The 23,938-nt window shown below is 36.7% G+C and overlaps 1 protein-coding gene across 10 annotated transcripts in view; it reads right to left on the bottom strand.

Moving 5' to 3' along the window:
• ATM (ATM serine/threonine kinase) overlaps window positions 1-23,938 on the bottom strand; it is a 143,658-nt gene that overhangs the window by 41,932 nt on the left and 77,788 nt on the right. For all 10 annotated transcript variants that reach the window (XM_074400527.1, XM_074400526.1, XM_074400530.1 and 7 more), the window contains 10 exons: window positions 22,689-22,860; window positions 20,488-20,629; window positions 19,267-19,443; window positions 16,824-17,001; window positions 13,972-14,059; window positions 10,522-10,677; window positions 8,355-8,442; window positions 4,987-5,075; window positions 4,472-4,574; window positions 3,390-3,538 (listed from right to left, as the gene is read on the bottom strand). In XM_074400527.1, coding sequence (XP_074256628.1) covers window positions 3,390-3,538; window positions 4,472-4,574; window positions 4,987-5,075; window positions 8,355-8,442; window positions 10,522-10,677; window positions 13,972-14,059; window positions 16,824-17,001; window positions 19,267-19,443; window positions 20,488-20,629; window positions 22,689-22,860 — 1,342 coding nt within the window. The remainder of the gene's footprint in view (window positions 1-3,389; window positions 3,539-4,471; window positions 4,575-4,986; window positions 5,076-8,354; window positions 8,443-10,521; window positions 10,678-13,971; window positions 14,060-16,823; window positions 17,002-19,266; window positions 19,444-20,487; window positions 20,630-22,688; window positions 22,861-23,938) is intronic.

The following is a 23,938-nucleotide window of genomic DNA, read 5'->3' as shown; positions in this document are numbered from 1 at the left end:
ACATGATTTATTTTTTAGTGTTTATATTATCAAAAGACTTTCCATAAATATGAAATCCCTTCTTAGATTAGGTACTTGGCTTTTCACTCAGAAAACCTGCTGACCATATATACAGAATATAAATGTTATCTTCCTGGGTAACTAAGTGTTTTTCTTGTTTTGGTTTGTTTTTTGAGAGACAGAGTCTCACTCTGTGGCCCACACTGGAGTGCAGTGGCGAGATCTTGGCCCACTGCAACCTCGCCCTGCTAAGTTCAAGCATTCTCCTACCTCAGCCTCCTGAGTAGATTGGACTACAGGTGTGTACCACCACACCTGGCTATACTTTTTGCATTTTTAGTAGAGATGGAGTTTCATCATGTTGGCCAGGCTGGTCTCAAACTCCTGATCTCAAGTGATCCATCTGCCTCAGCCTCCCAAACTATTGGGATTACAGGCGTGAGCCGCTGCACCATGCGCCCAGCCCTAAATAGGTATAATTTTTTTTTTTTTTTTTTTAAAGAGACACAGTCTCTCTCTGTCGTCCAGACTGGAGTGCAGTGGTGTGATCTTGGCTCACTGCAACCTCTGCCTCCCAGGTTGTACCAGTTCTCCTGCCTCAACCTCTTGAGTAGCTGGGACTACAGGTACACACTGCCATGCCTGGCTAATTTTTTGTATTTTAGTAGAGATGAGGTTTCACCATGTTGCCTATGCTGGTCTCGAGCTCCTGAGCTCAGGCAGTCCACCAGCCTCAGCCTCCCGAAGTGCTAGGATTACAGGCGTGAGCCACCATGCCTGGCCGTATTATTTTTTAATAAAAGAAAATATTTCATAAATAAAGATAAGCAGTCCTTTGTGGATCCTCCAGCCAATATAAGTGCTATCTTACTGACTGAAATGTTCGTAGCAGGGAGTAGAAAGAGGAATGCCTGTATATTTCTTGGCACACCTCAGTCCTACAAACAGTATGTGAAATGCTTCTCATAAGAAAACTCTTTTCATTTTTCTGTTTTTAGAAATATTTAGGGGTCGGGTGAAGTTGTCCTAACAGAATAAGAAAGTAGAACTCAAGCCTAGGTGCATTAACTGCTTATTGCTATCTTACTGAAGGATTTAGGGCTATTTATGGCTTGCAACATCTACAAAATACCCACAGCCAATATCATACTGAATGGGCAAAAACTGGAAGCATTCCCTTTGAAATCTGGCACTAGACAGGGAAGCCCTCTTTCAGCAATCTTATTCAATATAGTATTGGAAGTTCTAGCCAGAGCAATCAGGCAAGAAAAAGAAATAAAGGGTATTCAATTAGGAAAGGAGGAAGTCAAATTGTCTCTATTTGCAGATGACATGATTGTGTATTTAGAAGACCCTATACTCTCGGCCCAAAATCTCTTGAAACAGATAAGCAACTTCAGCAAAGTCTTGGGATACAAAATCAATGTGCAAAAATCACAAGCATTCCTATACACCAATAAGAGACTTAAAGAGAGCCAAATCAAGAATGAACTGCCATTCACAATTCCTACAAAGAGAATAAAATACCTAGGAATACAACTAACAAAAGATGTAAAGGACCTCTTAAAGGAGAACTACAAACCACTGCTCAACAAAATAAGAGAGGACACAAACAGATGGAAAAACATTCCATGCTCATGGTTAGGAAGAATCAATATCGTGAAAATGGACACATTGCCCAAAGTAATTTATAGATTCAACACTATCCCCATCAAGCTACCTATGACCTTCCTTACAGAACTGGAAAAAAACACCTTAAACTTCATATGGAACCAAAAGAGAGCCTGCATAACCAAGTCAATTTTAAGCAAAAAGAACAAAGATGGAGGCATCATGCTACCTGACTTCAAACTATACTACAAGGCTACAGTAATCAAAACAGCATGGTACTGCTACCAAAACAGAGATATAGACCAGTGGAACAGAACAGAGGCCTTGGAGGCAACACCACACATCTACAACAATCTGATCTTTGACAAACCTGACAGAAACAAACAATGGGGAAAGGATTCCCTGTTTAATAAATGGTGTTGGGAAAACTGGCTAGCCATGTGCAGAAAGTAGAAACCGGACCTGTTCCTGACACCTTATACTAAAATAAACTCCAGATGGATTAAAGACTTAAACATAAGACCTAACACCATAAAAATCCTATAAGAAAACCTAGTCAAAATCATTCAGGACATAGGCATAGGGAAGGACTTCATGATTAAAACACCAAAAGCACTGGCAACAAAAGCCAAAATAGACAAATGAGACCTAATTAAACTTCAGAGCTTCTGCACAGCAAAAGAAACAATCATTAAAGTGAACCAGCAACCAACAGAATGGGAAAAACTTTTTGCAATCTACCCATCTGACAAAGGGCTAATATCCAGAATCTACAAAGAACTAAAACAGATTTGCAAGAAAACAAACCAACCCATTCAAAAATGGGCGAAAGATATGAACAGAAACTTTTCAAAAGAAGACATATATGAGGCCAACAAACATATGAAAAAATGCTCATCATCACTGGTCATTAGAGAAATGCAAATCAAAACTACATTGAGATACCATCTCATGCCAGTTAGAATGGTGATCATTAAAAAATCTGGAGACAACAGATGCTGGAGAGGATGTAGAGAAATGGGAACGCTTTTACACTGTTGGTAGGAGTGTAAATTAGTTCAACCATTGTGAAAGACAGTATGGCGATTCCTCAAGGACCTAGAAATACAAATTCCATTTGACCCAGCAATCCCATTACTGGGTATATATCCAAAGGATTATAAATCGATCTATTATAAGGACATATGCACATGAATGTTCACTGCAGCACTGTTTACAATAGCAAAAACTTGGAACCAACCCAAATACCCATCGATGATAGACTGGACGGGAAAATGTGGCACATATACACCATGGAATACTATGCAGCCATAAAAAATGATGAGTTCATGTCCTTTGTAGGGACATGGATGAACCTGGAAATCATCACTCTCAGCAAACTGACACAAGAACAGAAAATCAAATACCGCATGTTCTCACTCACAGGTGGGTGTTGAACAATGAGAACACATGGACACAGGGAGGGGAGCATCACACACTGAGGTCTGTGTCGGGGGAGAACTAGGGGAGGGTCGGGGGGATGGGGAGTTAGGGAGGGATAACATGGAGAGAAATGCCAGATATAGGTGATGGGGAGGAAGGCAGCAAACCACATTGCCATGTATGTACATATGCAACAATCCTGCATGTTCTTCACATGTACCCCAAAACCTAAAATGCAATAAAATAAAAAATTTTAAAACCCCACACAATTCCTGTTATATTCACAGAACAAGAGGAAAACAGTTGTTGTTTACAACTAAAAGAGCGGGAAAAAATCAAGTCAAATTTCTTCTTACTTGGCAGAACTGCAGTGGTCCCATTGCATATTCCTCCATGCTGCTTGGTAATGAAGTTCCTCTAGTTCAGGACACCAGTCTTTATTTTCATAATCTAATCCTTTCAAATAGACGGAAAGAATATGGCAGAGTCCCAAATTCTGCAAGGCCTGAATAGCAGTTATATTTTTTAAGTAATCAAAATATCAACCAATATCAAAACCAGAGAAAAAAACAGCAAACATAAAAATTAACTTACATAAATTTTAATTCACAGTATCGCTTAAAATCCCAAAATATCAGCTGGGTGTGGTGGCTCATGCCTGTAATCTCAGCACTTTGGGAGGCTGAGGCTGGAGGATCACTTGAGCCCAGGAGTTTGAGACCAGCCTGGGCAGCAAAGCAAGACCCTGTCTCTACAAATTTTTTTAAATTACCTGGGTATGATGGTGTGTACCTGTAGCCCCATCTACTTAGGTAGTTGCAAGTGAGAGGTGCCCTTGAGCCTGGGAGGTTGGGCTGCAGTGAGCTACGATCATGCTAATGCACTCCAGCCTCAGTAACAGGGCGACACCTTATCTCTAAGAAATTTTTTTTTAATCCCAAAATATTGTTTAATGTTTCCCAAAAAAACACAAAGACAGAGCTCAAAGGGCTCTAATATTTCATGGAAGAATGGCTAAGGAGTACTAGCCAATAATAGAAATAATAGGTTCTGGGATGAACTCTATTACAAACTATGAGAAATAGTTTACATTAGATTTCCCATGTGAAGCAGTAAGTACACTACCTGATGCATAGTATGTGCTCAAGATACGTCTTCTATTGTTATCCAACAACACTGTGACCAAGAAAGCTACACCACTTTCTAGGTCAATGACCTGTCCAACTTTCCTGTGTATCCCTGATTTTGTTTTCTTTTTTTTTTTTTTTGCATCCCTCTACTTCAGGAATATCCCCGAATGTTTAGCCTAATCCTCTGAAAAACAGATAACTTTCAGTCTTATCTCTAGAGTTTATCTGGCTGTGTAAATATCCACCAACATACTAGTCAGCACTAGACTAATGATGGCTTTACCAAATCTGGAAAAAAAAAAATGTACCTGAATGATTCCTGCCTGGCGGGCTGATGAAGAGATTGCTGTTTCGAGGTCATATGTTACTAGGGCTTTGCCCCACATTGCTTCATGTTCATATGTTCGTAGTCTATAAGAAAAGATTGTAAAAATACCTTTGGGTTTTACACTCATATAACTCCTTCATAAACAGAATTACTATACAACTGTTTAGAAAATACAATTTACTGGCTGGATGCGGTGGCTTACACCTGTAATCTCAGCACTTTGGGAGGCTGAGGCAGGCAGATCACCTGAGATCGGGAGTTCAAGACCAGCCTGACCAACACGGAGAAAACCCACCTTTACTAAAAAAAATAAAAAATTAGCCGGGCATGGTGGTGCATGCCTGTAATCCCAGTTACTCAGGAGGCTGAGGCAGGAGAATCACTTGAACCCAGGAGGCGGAGGTTGCGGTGAGCCAAGATCGCTCCAGCCTGGGTAATAAGAGCGAAACTGCCTCAAAAAAAAAAAAAAAAGAAAAAAAGAAAAATACAGGTTACCTAGTAATGGGCTGTAACATCTTCCCTCCACCACAGCCATACAAACTATCTGGCTCTCCTATACTTCTGTAGATTTCTAAGAGAAGATCCTGAAAACATTGAAACAACAAAAATTGAAGAAAGAAAAAAAAATTAGTCTATAAATTTAGCAAATTTTAAATTGTCACATTACCAATGTGTGACTCCTAACTGTAAATGTTATGTTACAGAAATAAAATGTAATGATTCTGAAATATAGTTGACCCTTAAACAACACGAGTTTGAACTGTGCAGGACAACTTATATGTGGATTTTTTTCAATAAATATACTGAAAACTTTTTTGGAGATCTGAAACAATTTGAAAAAACGCACAAACTACATGTTCAGAAATACTGAAAAAGTTTTTAAAAGTTAATGAATGCATAAAATGAATATAATGAATGCATAAAATTAATGTATATACTAATCTATACATTCTATTATTTGTATACATTTGATATAATACATTTTGTCATTTACTAGCATAAAATATACACAAATCTATTACAAAAAGTTAAAATTTATCAAAACTTACACTGTACAAAGCATTATTTGCTGTTAAGACAAATATAAACAAACGTAAAGATGCAATATTAAATCATAACTGCATAAGATTAACTGTCATACATATTGTACTACTGTAATAATTTTGGAGTTACCTCCTGTTGCTATTGTGGTGAGCATTATTGTGTTGTATGTGCTTAAATACCATGTGACACGAATCATTTCCACATGAGCAGTTTATCTCTCTAGTAAATTGTATATAACAGTAAAAAGTAATCTCTCCAGCTTCTCATGTATTTTTTCACTGTATTTACTGCAATACTATAAGCCTTGATTATTACCGTGGGTGGCTGGAGGTGCTTCCAAGAAGCAGAGAAAAGTCATGTCATTACAAGAAAACAGTGAATTGCTTGATATGTACTGTAGATTAAGGCCTAAAGTACCCATCAACCAGCAGTGGTCGCCTGCAATTCATTATAATGACAGATGATTCATTATAAAAAGATGATGTAAACTTATGGTATTGATATAGTACAGTGCTGTAAATGTATTTTCTCTTCCTAATGATTTTCTCAATAACATTTTCTTTAGCTACTTTATTGTAAAAATACAGTATATAATACATATACAAAATATGTGTTGTTTATATCATCGGTAAGACTTCTGGACAACAGTAGACTATTATTAGTAGTTAACTTTTGACTACTAATTTAGTTATATCTGGACTTTCAATAGCACAGGGGTTAGCACTTATTACCCACACATTGTTCAAGGGTCAACTGTATATACTAATGATTTGGATCAGCAACACAGCAGACTGGTCCTAGACAACAGGAGGACTGTAGTCTACTTGAGAAGAATTGCCTACAATTTCATGAATTAGATAAGAAATAAGTACCAATCTACCAGACTTTTATCACATGCAAAAATAATCACACAAACAAAACCAAACAATATTGTCAATACATAAAACTGTACATGGGCTGGGTGCAGTGGCTCACATCTTTAATCCTAGAACGTTTAATAGCCATGGCACGCAGAATGCTTGAGTTCAGGAGTTCAAGATCAGCCTGGGCAACATGGCTAAACTCTCATCTCTACGCATGCCTGTAGTCCCAGCTACTTGTGAGGCTGAGGTGGGAGGATGGCTTAAGCCTGGAAGGCAGAGGTTGCAGTGCGCTGTGATTGCACCACTGCACTCCAGCCTGGGCAACAGAGCCAGCCCCTGTCTGAAAAACAAAAACTGTAAATGGGAAAATACAGTCCTGCAAAGCATGACTCTTAAAAACTGAATTTGGTAAGAATAAAGGTCATGGATTTTTCTTTGAAAGATGGCACAAAACTGTACTGGAATTGGTAAAATTTGATATGACTAAAGTAATTTGGTTACTCAAATCTTTGTTGCAAAATTTACAAAGAAAAGCTAGATTATGTTTAAATGAATCTCATTTAAATAAAAATGAAAACATTAAAAATCATAAAATAGAAAAAATTAGGAACTGTATTGCATAGAAAAGTGATCAAGCAATTGAACTGCCTTTATGGTGCTTACTCTGTGAAATATTTTCTATATATTAATTCGTTTATATTGGCATAGTTCTATAGTTCCAATTCAAATGTTTCTATTCATAATGAAAAATCAAGTCCTCAGAGTAGAAAAGCTCAGTATCTATGCTTATTACAGTGCTTAGTACAAACACAATATTCCAAAAACTCAGTAGAGGAGAAGGAGACTATGAAGAAGGCAAAAGTGAAAGGAGAAAAATCAGGAGAGTGGATCAAAAAGGTAAATAGTTCAAGCAAGGCATGGTTGATGATGTGAAGTAGTAATAAAATGTTAAGGAAAAAGAGGAATTAAAGGTGACCACCAGACTTAGCAACATGAAGTTTATGAGAAACATTAGCAGGTGCTGTTTTACTAGAATGAATGGAAGGAAGGGAAATGGAGACAGCAAATACAGACAACTCTTCCACAAAGTTTGTCTATGAGAGGAAGGAAGAGAGAGGGTGATACCTAACAGAGAACATAGGGAAGAGGGAAACTTTTTTGTGTTTGGGAGAAAGGGAATTTTTAAACAGGAGAGGTTTAAAAATGTTCAGAATACATTCAAAGGGAATTTAGCATATTAAAAAATAAAGTGCCTTAGAAAGAGCAGATAAAAAAACAAAGCACAGGCAGAATTAATCTCAAATAGAAGGAGAAACTGCTTCTATAACAAAAGGGAAGATTAGGACAGGAGCAGATGCCAGGAGATTTCAACATTTGATATTGGCATGTGGTAAGATTTCCTATCTGTGCCTTCTATTTTCTCCAAGTAGGAGGCAGGCTGAAAGCAACAGTGTTGAAGAGAAGATGAGCGGTTTAAAGTTGAAATTGTCATTGTGAAGGAATGAATTGACCAAAGAAATTCAGTAAGCATACCAGACAGTAATGTGAGCCAATTTGAGAATGGATATCAAGAAACAGAGAAGAAGCAATCTGCTTCTTCTGTGACATACAATAAGCAAGCAAACAAATAAATATATAGTTTTATACCCTAAGTGCTATAGAGGAAATGAATATAGTGTTATGGCAGAAAATGCATGGTATAAACTCTGACTGAGACAGGTAGTTTTACTTTCGTCTTTCAGATAAGGGAGCTCAACCAGTGGCAGAGTCAGTATTAGAATTCAAGTCAGTCTACTCCAAGGCTTAAGCTTCAGACCATAAATTTATATATATGATGCTTAGTCCAATAAGTAAATTCACTTTAAAAATCAAATGGCATCTGTACAGTGTCTATAACAAAATAATCCAAAGTATGAGATAAATACTGTCATAAATAATAGAGCCTCTAATATTTACCTGTAAACTTATTCCGGTTTCTTCTTTACTCTTTTCACTCAAGCTAGAAATAGTTGTACTTTGGCTTCCTTCTTCAAATGCAAGATTTCTGTTTGTCACAGAACACTTCTTTTAATGAGAACATACTATTTGGAAGCTCCTGGAATCATATACTATAGACTTTGACAGAAAAAAAACTAATGCAGGTTGCAAACAAAACAGAATAATTCTTATACTTTAAAACACAATACCATTTAGACCTAGGATGGAAAAGAAATCTGTGAATGAAAATTACATTTTAAGAATAATCTTCTACATATGGGAAGGCTATGTGCAAAAATATTATTATTTATAAAGAGACAGGCTTGTTTAAAAATAGAGCAGATGCCCTCCAATTCAGGTACTATATACTCTGTCAGTGGGTTCACTCGAAATTTAACCCAATCAATAATTACAGACACACAAATTAAGACCACAATGAGACAGAATTTAATACCTAATAAATTGACAGAAATTAAGAAATATGCTATTAACTGTTGAAAAGGAAGTAGATCAGTAGGATCCACCTAAACAAGATTATAAAATTAGAAAGTGACAGTCAGGATTAGAACTCAGATTTGCATTTTATACATATGACTTTCAGTTCTGTAAGTAAATTCAATTCTAAAACCACGATAGCTATGGTGTCTGTAACAGTAATAATCTAATACATAAAATAAATACTATCATAAGTGACAGTACCTCTAATATTTACCTATATACTTATTCCAGTTTCTTCTTCTTTTTTTCTTTTCTTTTTTTTTTTTTTTTTTGAGATAAGGTCTCACTCTGTCACCCAGGCTAGAGTGCAGTGGCACAATCATGGCTCACTGCAGCAGCACAATCATGGCTCACTGCAGCCTCTGCCTCATGAGTTGCTGGAACTACATGTGTGAGCCACCATGCCCGGCCAATTTATTTTTATTTTTAGTAGAGATGAGGTCTCACTGTGTTGCCCAGGTTGGTCTCAATCTCCTGGCCTCAAGCAGTCCTCTCACCATGGCCTCCCAAAGTGCTGGGATTAACATGTGTGAGCCACTGTGACTAGCCTTCTTTATACTTTTTAAACTCATACTAGAAATAGTTATACTTTGGCTCCCTTCTTCAAATGTGAGGCTTCCTACTGATCACTTCCTTACCAACTACGTTTCTGATTAAGTACACAAATTGGTATAACCACTTTAAAAAACAATTTGGGACAAGGTGCAGTGGCTCATGCTTGTAATCCCAGTACTTTGAAAGGCTGAGGTAGGAGGACTGCTTGAGCTCAGGATCTCAAGACCAGCCTGAGCAACATAGCAAGATTTTGTCTCTACTAAAAATTTTTTTTAGATGAGATGAATCAGTGGTGTGTGCCAACAGTCCCAGCTACTTGGGAGGCTGAGGCAAGAGGATCATTTGAGCCTGGAAGATTAAGACTACAGTGAGCTATGATCACACCCCCGCACTCCAGCCTAGGCCAAAGATTGAGACCTAGCCCATTTCAAATGAACAAAGATTTGAAGAGGACAGTGGGGATAATAAACTGTTTTACTTTATTTCTCATTCTTTTACTTTCTTGATTATTTTTGTTTTTCACCATGATCTAGGAGTATATTTACTAGATTCTTATGACAATTCTCAGTCAGAGGAAAGTGAATTAAATTCACTAGAAATACAGGTAGATGAAGAAATGAAACTTATGGAAAGAAATCAGTTCCATTACTTCATAGCCATTTTGGATTATAATTTTGGATATTTTATATCCAAAATGAATCTTGAAAAGTGTAGGAATTAGTGGTAAATGTAATCTAATTAAACTTAGGAAATCATTTAATCATTTGAAAAATATTTATTCACCCTTAAATTAAGTTCTCAATGCTGCTAGAGCTGTTATAGGGAATACACAGAAAATTAAGTATGGACTCTGTCCTATAGGAATTTGCTATCTGTGTAATTTTTATAATACCTAATAAACATTCCTATTATTTAAGAGCAGGACTTACATATTCCTTTTTAAAATTTTATTATAATTTCACTTTAAAACAAAATTTCTACCTAAGATGTCTTTTAAATGGGGAACTGGGGGCACACTAAATCTTTACTATATACCCTTATTGAGACAATGTCAATATTTATTTTACAAACCAAACATTCTAAATTCCATTACCTTTTCTCTTGATCATCCATTCTTTTCTTATCTGCATAGATTTCTGCATAGAGTAAAGCTGTAAAGTGAGCCGCACAAGACTGAGCTACCTTGGCAACTTCTAGATAATTTAAATCCAGCCAGAAAGCATCATCAAAAATTGTTCTTGAAGAAGGTCTAAAGAAAAATGAGGTATGTCATTCACTTTTTTAAACTTCAATATCAAAAGAAAAGCATGTTGGTTTAAAATACAATGGCAGTAAATGCTTAACAGAAAATTATAAATTCCCAAAAACCACATTTCCCCAAAATATGCCTATAAACATTATAAAATAATACGGCTGAAGAGTCCTATTTAATAATCTTTATGGTTTTTCTTTTTTTCCTCAAACTCATCAGAAAATCTGATGAAACCTATAGGCTATCACCTGATACAAAATTGGGGTTCATATCTGCTCTCCACCAAGAAATCCAGTACCACAGGCTAAGAATAGGATACACAGAATAATTAATACAAATGCACACAAGCACCACCCCAACACACTCTTTAAAATAGTCAATTTAACAAAAATATTGTTTCATCTAAGACACAAATACATGTCTATCCTAGTGTGACTTATTTTCTCCTTAATGTATTGCCTAGATTGAGCTACTTAATAAAAATCTTCCAGTCTGTTAACAGGTAGGTTGAGATTGAAAAGGACCATAGACATTATCTTTTTTTGTTTGTTTGTTCGAGATGGAATCTTGCTCTGTCGCCAGGCTGGAGTGCAGTGGTAAAATCTCAGCTCATTGCCATCTCCACCTCCTGGGTTCAAGCAATTCCCCCTGCCTCAGCTTCCCGAGTAGTTGGGACTACAGGTGTGCACCAACATGCCCAACTAACTTTTTGTATTTTAGTAGAGACAGGGTTTCACCAGGTTGGCCAGGATGGTCTCGATCTCCTGACCTCATGATCCGCTTACCTCAGCCTCCCAAAGTGCTGGGATTATAGGCATGAGCCACTGCGCCCAGCCAGGTATTATCTTTGTCAAAACTATCATTATAGAGATGGGACATGGTATTGGTTAAGAGCACTGGTGTTGAAGTTCAATAGAGGTAGGTTCAAATCTAGCTATATTACCCACTACCAGTTGTGTGATCATCAGCAACTTAACTTCTTAAACCTCAAGTTTCCTTACTTGTAAATGCTGGAACAACACAGACCTTGGAGGATGGGTGCAACCATTAAATAATGCCTGCAAAGTTGATGAATAAGGCACACCCTACTACATAGCAAGCATTCAACTATACTAATTTTCTGAGGAACTTGAAGTTCAGAGAAGTGAAATAATTTGCCATGGAAAGGAAGACATTGCCAACATTATTCTGACTTTGAAAGATGCTAAGACTGAGGTTCAAAGTCATCAAGTAATTTTTTTTTTGTTCTATTGTTGTTCTTTGTTTTTGACCAACATACTGTACAGGATAACAAGTAATTTTTGTACAGCACAAGCTTGGATTTGAATTCATGTCTTTACCCCTTTTTTTATATCCCATTCATATTTTCTTAAGGAATCTTCTTCATGATCTTATTCAGAATTAAAATGGAATATGAAGAATTTTTTCTTCTCCAAATCCTGCCAGTGTCAACACCATTCTACTCCAAAGGTAAGTCTGAAATAAAGGGTAAAACTGCCTCCCAGCACCAAGAAAACAAATGCTCTCAGCTACATTTAAAGCTTCTGATAGCGAGAAGACATTTATGTAGTCAACAAACATAGGAAAAAAGCTCAAGACTGGTCATTAGAGAAATGCAAATCAAAACCACACTGAGATACCATCTCACACCAGTTAGAATGGTGATCATTAAAAAATCAGGAGAAAACAGATGCTGGAGAGGATGTGGAGAAATAGGAATGCTTTTATACTGTTGGTGGAAGTGCAAATTAGTTTAACAATTGTGGAAGACAGTGTGGTGATTCCTCAAGGATCTAGACTAGAGATACCATTTGACCCAGCAATCCCATTACTGGGTATATGCCCAAAGGATTATAAATCATTCATAAAAACACATGCACATGTATGTTTATTGCAGCACTGTTCACAATAGCAAAGACTTGGAACCAACCCAAATGCCCATCAATCATAGAATGAATAAAAAAAGTGGCACATACACACCATGGAATACTATGCAGCCATAAAAAAGGATGAGTTCACGTTCTATTCAGGGACATGGATAAAGCTGGAAACCATCATTCTCAGCCAAATGACACAAGAACAGAAAACCAAACACCACATGTTCTCATTCATAAGTGGGTAATGAACAATGAGAAGACATGGACACAGGGAAGGGAATATCACACACCAAGGGCCTGCCAGTGGGTGGGAGGCTAGGGGAGGGATAGCAGGGGGTGGGTAGGTAGGGGAGGGATAACATTAGAAAAAATACCTAATGTAGATGACAGGGTGATGGATGCAGCAAACCACCAGGGCATGTATATAACTATGTAACAAACCTGCATGTTCTGCACATGTACCCCAGAACTTAAATAATTTTTTTAAAAAAGCTTCTGATAGGCCTTCTTAGAAGAAAATCTGGTATAAAATTATAAGGTAAATCAGTAACTTTCTAACCAGAATAAAGACACTGAAAGGCATAAAACGTCTTTTTCTACTAGAGGAGAGGAATGGTGTAAGAACATATAGAAATTAATTTTTTAAGATGTTAATGCATTTAGGCTTAAAAAAAATTCCATTTTTCATTCACCTCTCCCTCACATTCTTTACCAAACACTGCCACCACTACCATACACACTCATGAGACATCGATTTTACCTTTTCAAATTATAGGCCTACTACACTATTTCTTTAGAGTTCTGGTCAACTCTCGAGCAGTACTGATCAGTTAGACTATCCATTCTAGCAATTCCTGTATGCATTATTAAAAATCGCACGACTAGTAGCAGGAACAAAGATACTATACTATAAAACAATTTACCAGAATGAAGAAGATAAACATTGTCACAGCACAGTATTGCCACAGATTTTGAGACCACTGAACACAGTAAAGAAACTCACATCTTAAAATAAAGACATATAAAGAAGATATTTACACAACTCTATTTGCTTCTTAGAACTAAAGCAAAGAAAAAAGTAAAAAGGGAGGTAATACAGCTAAATGTAACTTGAAAAATTACTTGCTCCTATCCCATCATTAATATAGATAAAGTAAATTGAAGCCAAGAAGGCTGCACAGTTTAACAAAGGTAACACTTACTGGTATGGCTTGTATTAGAACTGAGAGTTCCTGACACTTATTTAACCAAAGTGCTATCCTGAATATGGATTACGCAAGGAGATATAAATATCACACAAATTAAATATAGCACTTACAGCAGCTTTACCTAAATAATTGTGTTAAAATGCAGCCAGTAGTTAACAAGTTACAGGCTAGATTCTAAATGTGAGAAGCAACACTCATTACATTACCTCTTTTGCCTTCTCATGTAGTCCACAACAGCAAGCATTGTTCTTTGTGATTTTTTATCCAAACAGCATCGGAAAAAGTGCTCTGATTCTGACAAACAAAAATATCTCCTCTCAGTCCCAGGCATGCTTGCTTACACACCTTCCTTCTTGTTTTTGTGTCTGTCTCCCACTATGCTACAAGGTTCTGGAGAGCAGTACCTAACACAAAATTGGTTCTGAAGGAACTTAATGGCATTTCTTTTGCTTTTAAAATAAACTATTCTCTTATAATCAAAGTGAGAGCTGACATTGTAATTTATATTTTATTTTCGAGGAGGACTAATTCATTGATTCAATAAGATCTTTTATGTGCTAAGTCCTTAGTATATAACCATGAACAAGACAGACCATGTCAGATCACAAAGAACTCATGGACTAGCCCGGGAGTTACCACAAAGTATGATAAGTGTCATAATAGGAAAGTTTAAAATGCTACAGAAGCTTAGCGGAGGGAACCTCAACTAGACAAGAAAAGTTTCATAGAAAAAGTGATACTGGCCAGGTGCAATGGCTTACGCCTGTAATCCCAACACTTTGGGAGGCTGAGGCAGACAGTTCACTTGAGGCCAGGAGTTTGAGACCAGCGTGGCCAACATGGTGAAATCCCGTCTCTATTACAAATACAAAAAAATAGCAGGGCGTGCTGGCACACATCTGTAATCTCAGCTACTCAGGAGGCTGAGGCACAAGAATCGCTTGAACCTGAGAGGCAGAGGTGGCAGTGAGCTAAGATCACACCACTGCACTCCAGCCTGGGTCACATAGCGAGTGTCTGTCTTGAGAAGAAAAAAGAAAAAGTGATACCTGAAAGAAGAGTAATGGTTAGTCATGAGGGCAGGAAAGGACAGTGCTACAGGTAATAATATCTGAGATGGCTGGAAGCAAGACATAACTTGGACAATTTAATTAAAGAATTTCAACTGTGCTAAGTCATAAAGCTAGAAAGCAGTAAGGATGCTAAGGGCAGAGAGAAACAAATGGACTAAGTGATTCATAACAGAGAATTGGCAAGATTTGGCAATCCCATGAAATATGTGAGAGAGGTTTCTAGAGTAAGCAACTGAATGCTGTTTGTCAAAGAGGTACATACACATTAAAAGAAGTAGGCCAGGGGGAAGAGATGAAGAAGATCATGTGTTTGCTTTTTGACAGTTGAGCCTGAGATGCACATGGGACGTTTAGTGAAGGCAGTGAGACTTACAGCCATCAGAAAAGATAGACCATTTAAATTTTACAGAAATATGCCTTTACTTTCATTTTCAATAATAGAATTTTATATGTAAGTTTAAATTTTCACTTAAGATAATAAAAATATTGGTATTATACACAGATAAAATAATTATTTTCAATGGTTATAGCATAAATATGTATACATAAGTGATAAACATGAAAAAAGTCTTGGCCATGTTCATAACAAATTACCAGGTTATCATAAACAATTATTACCTTAAACTACGTAATAAAAATTGTTTTTAACAGTAGTGCAAATTACGTAATGCTTAAATCGTTTATACCTGTATTTTCCCAATTAAACATAAGAGATACATTTTAGGTAGTTTACAAAGCCTCTATGAGAATTTTTTTTTTTTTTTTTTTTTTTTTTTGTAGACGGAATTTCGCTCTTGTTACCCAGGCTGGAGTGCAATGGCATGATCTCGGCTCACCGCAACCTCTGCCTCCTGGGTTCAGGCAATTCTCCTGCCTCAGCCTCCTAAGTAGCTGGGATTACAGGCACACGCCACCACGCCCAGCTAGTTTTTTGTATTTTTAGTAGAGACGGGGTTTCACCATGTTGACCAGGATGGTCTCGATCTCTCGACCTCGTGATCCACCCGCCTCGGCCTCCCAAAGTGCTGGGATTACAGGCTTGAGCCACCGCGCCCGGCCTGAGAATTTTTATTTCAGGATTTTCATTTCAGTGGCCTAAAGAAAATTCACATAAGCACATTCTGAATCATTTAGAAAACCAGCTTACAATCTAGTAGGACCACAAAATGGGCATCCATGTCCATGTTTATAATTTATAATGTACTTTTCCAAATAGTAGATTTGTCATTGCTGTTACCTCATAGAAAGGAAAATACATAAAATATAAAGCACAGCAAACTGAAGTCTAAATGACATTAAAGCCATGTCAAATGAAGGTTGTAGCAGTAAATGAAGAAACAATTGGAGGAACTGAGTAATTACAACCTTTGCTGAAGTGACTGGAAGGACTGGGAGGAGCAAATTAGTTGTGGCAAAGCATCACATTAAATCAACATTTATATACTAGAATTGATTGGTCTTGAAGTACAAGTGAACTCCTTCCCTCAGGTGATCTGCCCATCTCTGCCTCCCAAAGTGCTGAGATTACAGGCATGGGCCACTGCACCCAGCCAAAGGTTGCTTTTTAAATAGAGTTGGCCAGAGCTCTGAAAATATGAAAATTTTATCATATCTGCACCACAGTACGTAAAATACTGTGTTTGTTTTTTCCATTGCCAGAATGTTGAGTATTTCTTTTTCACATTCATATTGCCTGTGCAGGCACAGTGCCTGACACATATTGAAAGCTCTATTAGTTGTTCCATTATCAATACCCAAAATATACCGAGAGAATACTATACATCAAGGATTATCCTGGGCACTTTACACATATCATTTCATTGAAAACTTGTTGCAACTTTTATCTCCATTCCACAGATGAAGAAACAAATTTAGAAGTAATAGATTTAAGCCTGTAAAGTGCCTTTAGTGGGATTCAACTTTAAATCTAGCTTTCTCTAGAACTGAGGAGTTAACAGTATTAATGTTAAAAATTAAATGAGTACCTGAATCCATGTATGCAGGGGTTGTGGATCGGCTCGTTTGTGAGAAGTGTCTAAGACAGCTTGTGAAAAATCCCTGAACATGTGTAGAAAGCAGATTTCTCCATGATTCATTTGTATCTTGGAGTAAAATATCATGAATCAAGTATGGAAGTACAGTCTGACAAAAGTCAGTTTTCACCTAGAATATACAAACAAATCCACCCAATAGTTTGAGTAAACATAAGTAAAATGAATACAGTTTACTTAAAATTTTCATGCCCTGTTGTTACATACTAAATTTCTAAGAGTATAGATTAATCTGGCATAAACTCAACATACTGCTAAAAAAAAAACCAAAAAACATGTATCAGGTGGTATTTAAAACAAAACCACGCTAGGCTAGTATATCAATATCAAATATATATGTTAGTGACACTGTAACTGTTCATTCCCAGTTTAGGCCATTAGCATAATGAACTAGGATACTGCTTACAAATGAAATTTTATCACCACTTTAAATACAGTTTCAGAGTTGAAAAGTGTTAGAGAATCTTTCTGATTTGATAGAAGAGGGGAAAATGTATCAAATGTTTAAGAGAAAAGTTAAAAAATCTGATTTTTATGCATTTTCTGTCCTCAGTGAAGAAGTACAACAGTCATGTTAAAAATGTTTATTTTTTAATAAGCCCCAATTTCTGGGTATAAAATTTGGGTAATTATTTGTGGTATATTCCAAAGAGCAGAAAAGTGCTCTATACATCTGGCACATCAAAACAGTACTCAACTTTATTTTTGCTATTCACCACACTCCATATTTAACATATGAATGAATCATTACACTCCATATCGATCACATTCATCATTTCCACACACCTAAGACAGCTTATAGATTACTAACTGCACTCTTTCTTTTTCAAACTAAAGGCAAGGCAAAAAGCCAGTTTTAGTGCTATATAATTTAAACTACCAGAAATGGGGTGGGTCCATATGTATATTTGGAACATTTTATCTTCCGGCTCAAAGTTAAAACCTCATAAAAATCTTAGTTTTGTTCACTAATGAGAAATAAGTATGTGTGTTCAGGGTACAACTCTGCTGAATTGGTGTGAGTGTGGTGTAGTATTATAGAAAAGGTGATGTTTTATTCACTGTTACTACTTTTTCTTTAGAAAATAAGAACTGCTAGGCCGGGCGTGGTGGCTCAAGCCTGTAATCCCAGCACTTTGGGAGGCCGAGGCTGGTGGATCACGAGGTCGAGAGATCGAGACCATCCTGGTCAACATGGTGAAACCTCGTCTCTACTAAAAATACAAAAAATTAGCTGGGCATGGTGGCACGTGCCTGTAATCCCAGCTACTCAGGAGGCTGAGGCAGGAGAATTGCCTGAACCCAGGAGGCGGAGGTTGCGGTGAGCTGAGATCGCGCCATTGCACTCCAGCCTGGGTAACAAGAGCGAAACTCCGTCTCAAAAAAAAGAAAATAAGAACTGCATTTTACATTGCTCTCAATGTGGGTACTTCATGAAAATACTCCCCTATCAGTTACCTGTAATTGGCAGACATTTGACCTAGGTCAGATACTGTGTTTTCACATTTCTGTTGAATCAGGTTTAACAGTGCTATAAATTAATTCTATAAATCTTAGCTCAATAGAGCGTGTTGTTTCGGATTACACATTTGATGGAAGAGTATAAACTTTGTTTCATTTCGTATATAACTTTACTCTTTATTGAAATAAATTGTACTGTATCCTTAAAAATAAAAACGTGGCTGGGCGCGGTGGCTCAAGCCTGTAATCCCAGCACTTTGGGAGGCCGAGGCGGGTGGATCACGAGGTCAAGAGATCGAGACCATCCTGGTCAACATGGTGAAACCCCGTCTCTACTAAAAATACAAAAAATTAGCTGGGCATGGTAGCGCGTGCCTGTAATCCCAGCTACTCAGGAGGCTGAGGCAGGAGAATTGCCTGAACCCAGGAGGCAGAGGTTGCGGTGAGCCGAGATCGCGCCATTGCACTCCAGCCTGGGTAACAAGAGCGAAACTCCCTCTCATAAAAAAAAAAATAAAATAAAATAAAAATAAATAAAAAAATAAAAACGCTATGTTGATTGCTGCCCCACTCCTTTTTCTTATTCAAGAAAGCATATCAAGGAAAATAAATGTGCTCTTATCAGAAGTTAGAACAAAGAACAGGCTTTTGGTTAATGTAAATAATTTATAATCAAAGTATTTTAACAAACATTAGTAACAGATTATTGAAGGCGTCCCTTAGAACTCCTCTAGTATGTTGCTATCCCAAAGCTGAAACCTAATGCGTAAAGTTATGGCTAAATACGATGCTCACTTTAATAAATTTACAACAGTTTAAATGGGGGTGATATTACATGAAGATGATGTGCAGTATCACAGCACTCGTTAAATAAACATGTCATAAATGAGGAATTAAATCAGACTAATCTTCTTACTTCACACATTGGCTTTAATAATTGAAGAATTTCACTTTTTGTGCCTCCACTGTCCAAAAAAGCACAAGTCAGTGTCTTTATCCAAATGTTGTGATTTTCACATAAAGGAATCCACAGATTTATATCATCCAGGCCTTCAAAAGGGTTTTCTTTTTCAAATCTGGGTACTTCTAAAAACTAGAAAGAAGGGGATTCGAAAATGCAAATAAGAGAACTAGAAATCATTTTACTTTTCCTATACAAAATGAGTATAACAAATCTGTTCACAAATAAAGCTAAATACAGTTAAAACTAAATCTGGAGGCATGTTTACCTTTAAAATTAAAACATTTATGCTTATATAAGAGGCAGAGTAGTATGTAAAAACTGCTGTTTTAGGCAGCAGGAAACTTGGGTTCTGCCCTCAGCTCTGTCACTCATTAGTAGTGTATTACACAAATCACAAACTTTGCCTCATCTGTCTCACATACAAAACCAGTCCACATCTACCACAGAGACTTGATTTCAAAATGAAATGAGATTTTTAAATGGTAAAATTATAGTGCTTTCCAGGTTTTATCTACATTACACATTAACTAGCTTCATTAATGGTTTATATTACTAGTAAATTTACTAAGACCAAAATTGTATTTATGATCCATTGAAAGTACTGCTTTAATGCTGGGCTTCTGCCATGAAATTAAATTGGTGAAAACTAAACTGAGTATTTTTCAGTCACTTTATCAAAAGAATATATTAAAGAAGAATGCTTAGACTAAGGAAGGAATAAGTGTTTTTAAATGTGCTTCACGGAGTACTTACAGTAGAACCTTATTATGATACCAACATGGAAAAGGGAGAAATCTACAGGGTCATCCTGTATTTCACCAGGGGATTGTGATATGTTAATCTGCCATGGAAATAAACACTTGTGCATCACAGTACCTATCACCATACTCAAAACTTGTAATTTTCATGGGAGCAAAGTAAGGTTCTCTATTTCTTAAAAAAAGTCTATATTTTAAAATTTCCCCTCCCCCAAATCAACTACTATTTCCTCAGGTTTCCTGTCTCAGCTTTGTACACTGCCATAATAAATTAAAAAATAACAAATTCCCTGGATTTATGAAGTATGGTTTAAATTACTTATAGAAAAGGCTGTTAGTACAATACTATTTCAAGCAATTTAACAGTCACAGCAAACAGAAGGTGGGTATTCAATAAACATTTATTACTTGAGACCTTTTTTCTCGATGTTCTAAAAGGCTGTAGATAGGCCAGCATTGGATCTGTTGTCATCTTATAAATCTCCCAGAAACTATGTCCAGTCTTTGTGGCTAAAATGTTTTTCAAACAGGTAACAGCTGCTGATCGAACTTTGACACTGAAAAAACAAATAATTCAAATGCCTATAAAGTACACTTGTTATTAATCTTGATGAATATTAACCTCCACCACAAAAATTTCAAAACTAAAATTTTAAATTTATATTAAGAAACTTTACATCTATAAAATTCTCCAGTATGAAACAAAATTATCAAAGGACTTTCATTATTCATTCAGTAAACTTGAATTACTAATCACTGCAACAGCACTTCCCTTCATTCAATATAATAAAGTTTAATTGTGACTACTATAAATGAAAAGGACTCACAAAAAGAAATACTTGAAAATAACATGGCCTAATACATATAAGTTATTAAGATTCTGGGAATCCTTTGGTCCACATCTTCATATGCTAAAGCAAGTCCTTTGAACATCTAAAGATTTTTCCTCTTAAAGAAAAGTACAAAAAACTTGTACCTGCTTCCTAGTATTCTTAAGTCTCTCTAATATTTCTGTGCATGTTTCAGAAAAACCAATTTCAAATTACTATGAAACAAATGAAACATTTAACTTGCCAATTTTCTGTGGTACTCTCTTCAAAAACTGTGCTTGATATACCTTGAAATACATTTTTAAAATGAGATGAACTGGCTGGATGTGGTGTGACTTATGCATATAAACCTAGGACATTAGAAGGCTGAGGCAGAAGGACTGCTTGAGCCCAGGAATTCAAGGTTACAGTGAGCTATGATCTATGATGTATGATCATGCCACTGCACTCCAGCCTAAGTGATAGGGCGAGACCTTGCCTCAAAAAAAAAGTAGAGAGATGAATTAATACATCTTAATACAAGGACAGACGAATGGCTACAAGTGATAAAGCAAGGACAGCAGTAAAATGGAGAAACTAAATGATAAGTGTATGGGTGTTTACTATAAAATTATTTCAATTTAGCTGTATGCTTAAAACTTTTTTTTTTTGAGACAGAGTCTCACACTGTCACCCAGGCTGTAGTGCAGTGGTGCAATCTTGGCTCACTGCAATCTCCGCCTCCTGGGTTCAAGCAATTGTCTTGCCTAAGCCTCCCAAGTAGCTGGGACTACAGGTATGCACCACCATGCCCAGCTAATTGTTTTCTTTTTTTAGTAGAGATGGTGTTTCACCATGTTGGCCAGAATGGTCTTGATCTCCTGACCTCATGATCCGCCTGCCTCAGCCTCCTGAAGTGCTGGGATTACAGGCGTAAGCCACCGCGCCCAGCCAAAACTTTTTATAATAAAACATCAGGAAAGAAACCATACAAATTTGTTTAATGAAACAAAAACAACAAAAGAAAGAAATACTTAGGTACATTAAATCAGTAATGGAAACATGGCAGATAGATGTTACTGCCAATCATTTATTCCTCAAGAGGAGGAAGGGAAGTAGAGAAAAAAATCCAAACAAATATTTATCTTAGAAAGGTGCCCAGTTGTGAGCAAACCCTTTGAATCTACCACCAAAAATGGTGATGATGTAGTACTCAAGGATACCAGTCAATCAACAAATAAATAAATAAGGGAGAGAGAAATAGCATGCACACCAAAGTGATCTCAACCAACCAGTTGAAATTTTGATGATTATTTAGTGGAATTCTGTTTTGCATAGAGAATAAATTAGCAATTGAAAACCCTGTCTGATTAGCTTAAGACTTCCAGGGTTATTAAACAGTCTTTGCTTATGGCTTATTTTAAAAGGATCAAAATAAGACCTAGCTTAGAGGAGAGTGGCACCTCTGATATTGACAAGAGACTAAAACAACTCCCTTTATATTTCCCTACCTTCTGTGTAGAACCAACTGGTATTATTCTTATTTATTGTTGATTTGTCTAGTCACACTAACATTTCTAACAGGGACCTTGTCTGGAATGTTCACCATTATATCAAGTGTCTGGCACATAGCATGGTCAATAATTATGTGAGTTAGTAATGATACAAGAATTTTCATAAAGACACTAAGATTAAAAGAAGGACAAAGTTTTAGTTACTGAGAGGATCAATTTGTGTGAGGTATTATTCTCCATGAATGTCATATTAAGTAAGTGAGATCAGATATAAGGCATCAATAAATACTCACCAATCTTCTACCAGTGTGTTATTCAGGTAGGTCAGCATTATGAAGGTCCACTGAAGTTCTTTATCCTCAAATAACTCAAGGGCCTTGGTATAAGATGCATCTTTACTATGTTGTATAGCTATGGTAGAGAAATCTATAGGACCCACTTCTCCCAAGCAGCTTCCAACAGCCTCTACATATAGAAATTCTATTTCAGTAGAGTCACAGGTAAGAGATCATACATAAAACTGAAATTTTCTAATTTCAAAATTATAATGCTGCTTTGCTGTACTTCAGGAATCAATTTTAAGGCCAAGCACGGTGGCTCACAACTGTAATCCCAGAACTTTGGGAGCCAGAGGCAGGCGGATCACCTGAGGTCAGGAGTACAAAACCAGCCTGACAAACATGGTCAAGTCCCATCTTTACTAAAAATACAAAATTAGCCAGGCATGGTGGTGCACACCTGTAATCCCAGCTACTTAGAAAGCTGAGGCAGGAGAACTGCTTGAACCCAGAAGGGAGAGGTTGCAGTGAGCCAAGATCATACCACTGCACTCCAGCCTGGGCGACAAAAGGAAAAAAAAAAGAATCAACCTTAAAACTGTTAAAAATTTTTTTTGAGATATCACACACATAAATTCCATAACCTTAAACACACAGGTCAATGAAAATTTATGCATACAAACACACATTTTTTCTACCTGTGTTCTCCCTAACCAGATGAAGACAGGACATTTTCAGCATCCCGGAGGGATCTTTGTGCTCTTCCATCATGATAGTATTTACTAAAATATGTTCACAAATTCTTTGAGAGCCCTTCTTTCAAAGGGTAGAGCCTAACTTCCCTCTTGTTGAGTGTGGGCTGTACTTAGTAACTCACTTCTAACAAACAGAATGTATGTAAGTCTTTCACCTCTTTGATTAAATTTATTCCTGGGTATTTATTTCTTTTAGAAGCTATTGCAAATAGAATTGCTTTTTAAATTCTTTTTGGGTTGTGAACTGCAAGTATATACAAACACAACTAATTATGTGTTGATCTTGTACCCTGCAACTTTGCTGAATTCATTTATTAGCTCTACAGCAGATTTCCTGTGGATTCTCTGGGATTTTCTATACATAAGATCATGCCGTCTGTAAATACAGATAGTTTTACTTCCTTTCTAATTGGCATGCTTTTAATTTCTTTTTCTTGTCTAATTGCTCTGGCGAGAACTTCCAGTACAATGCTGAACAGCAGTAGTGAAAGTGGACAACCTTGTCTCATT

This window comes from Saimiri boliviensis, chromosome 6 (assembly GCF_048565385.1).
Source record: "Saimiri boliviensis isolate mSaiBol1 chromosome 6, mSaiBol1.pri, whole genome shotgun sequence".
Taxonomy (NCBI): Eukaryota; Metazoa; Chordata; class Mammalia; order Primates; family Cebidae; genus Saimiri; species Saimiri boliviensis.
This window is presented reverse-complemented; position numbering and strand designations above follow the sequence as displayed.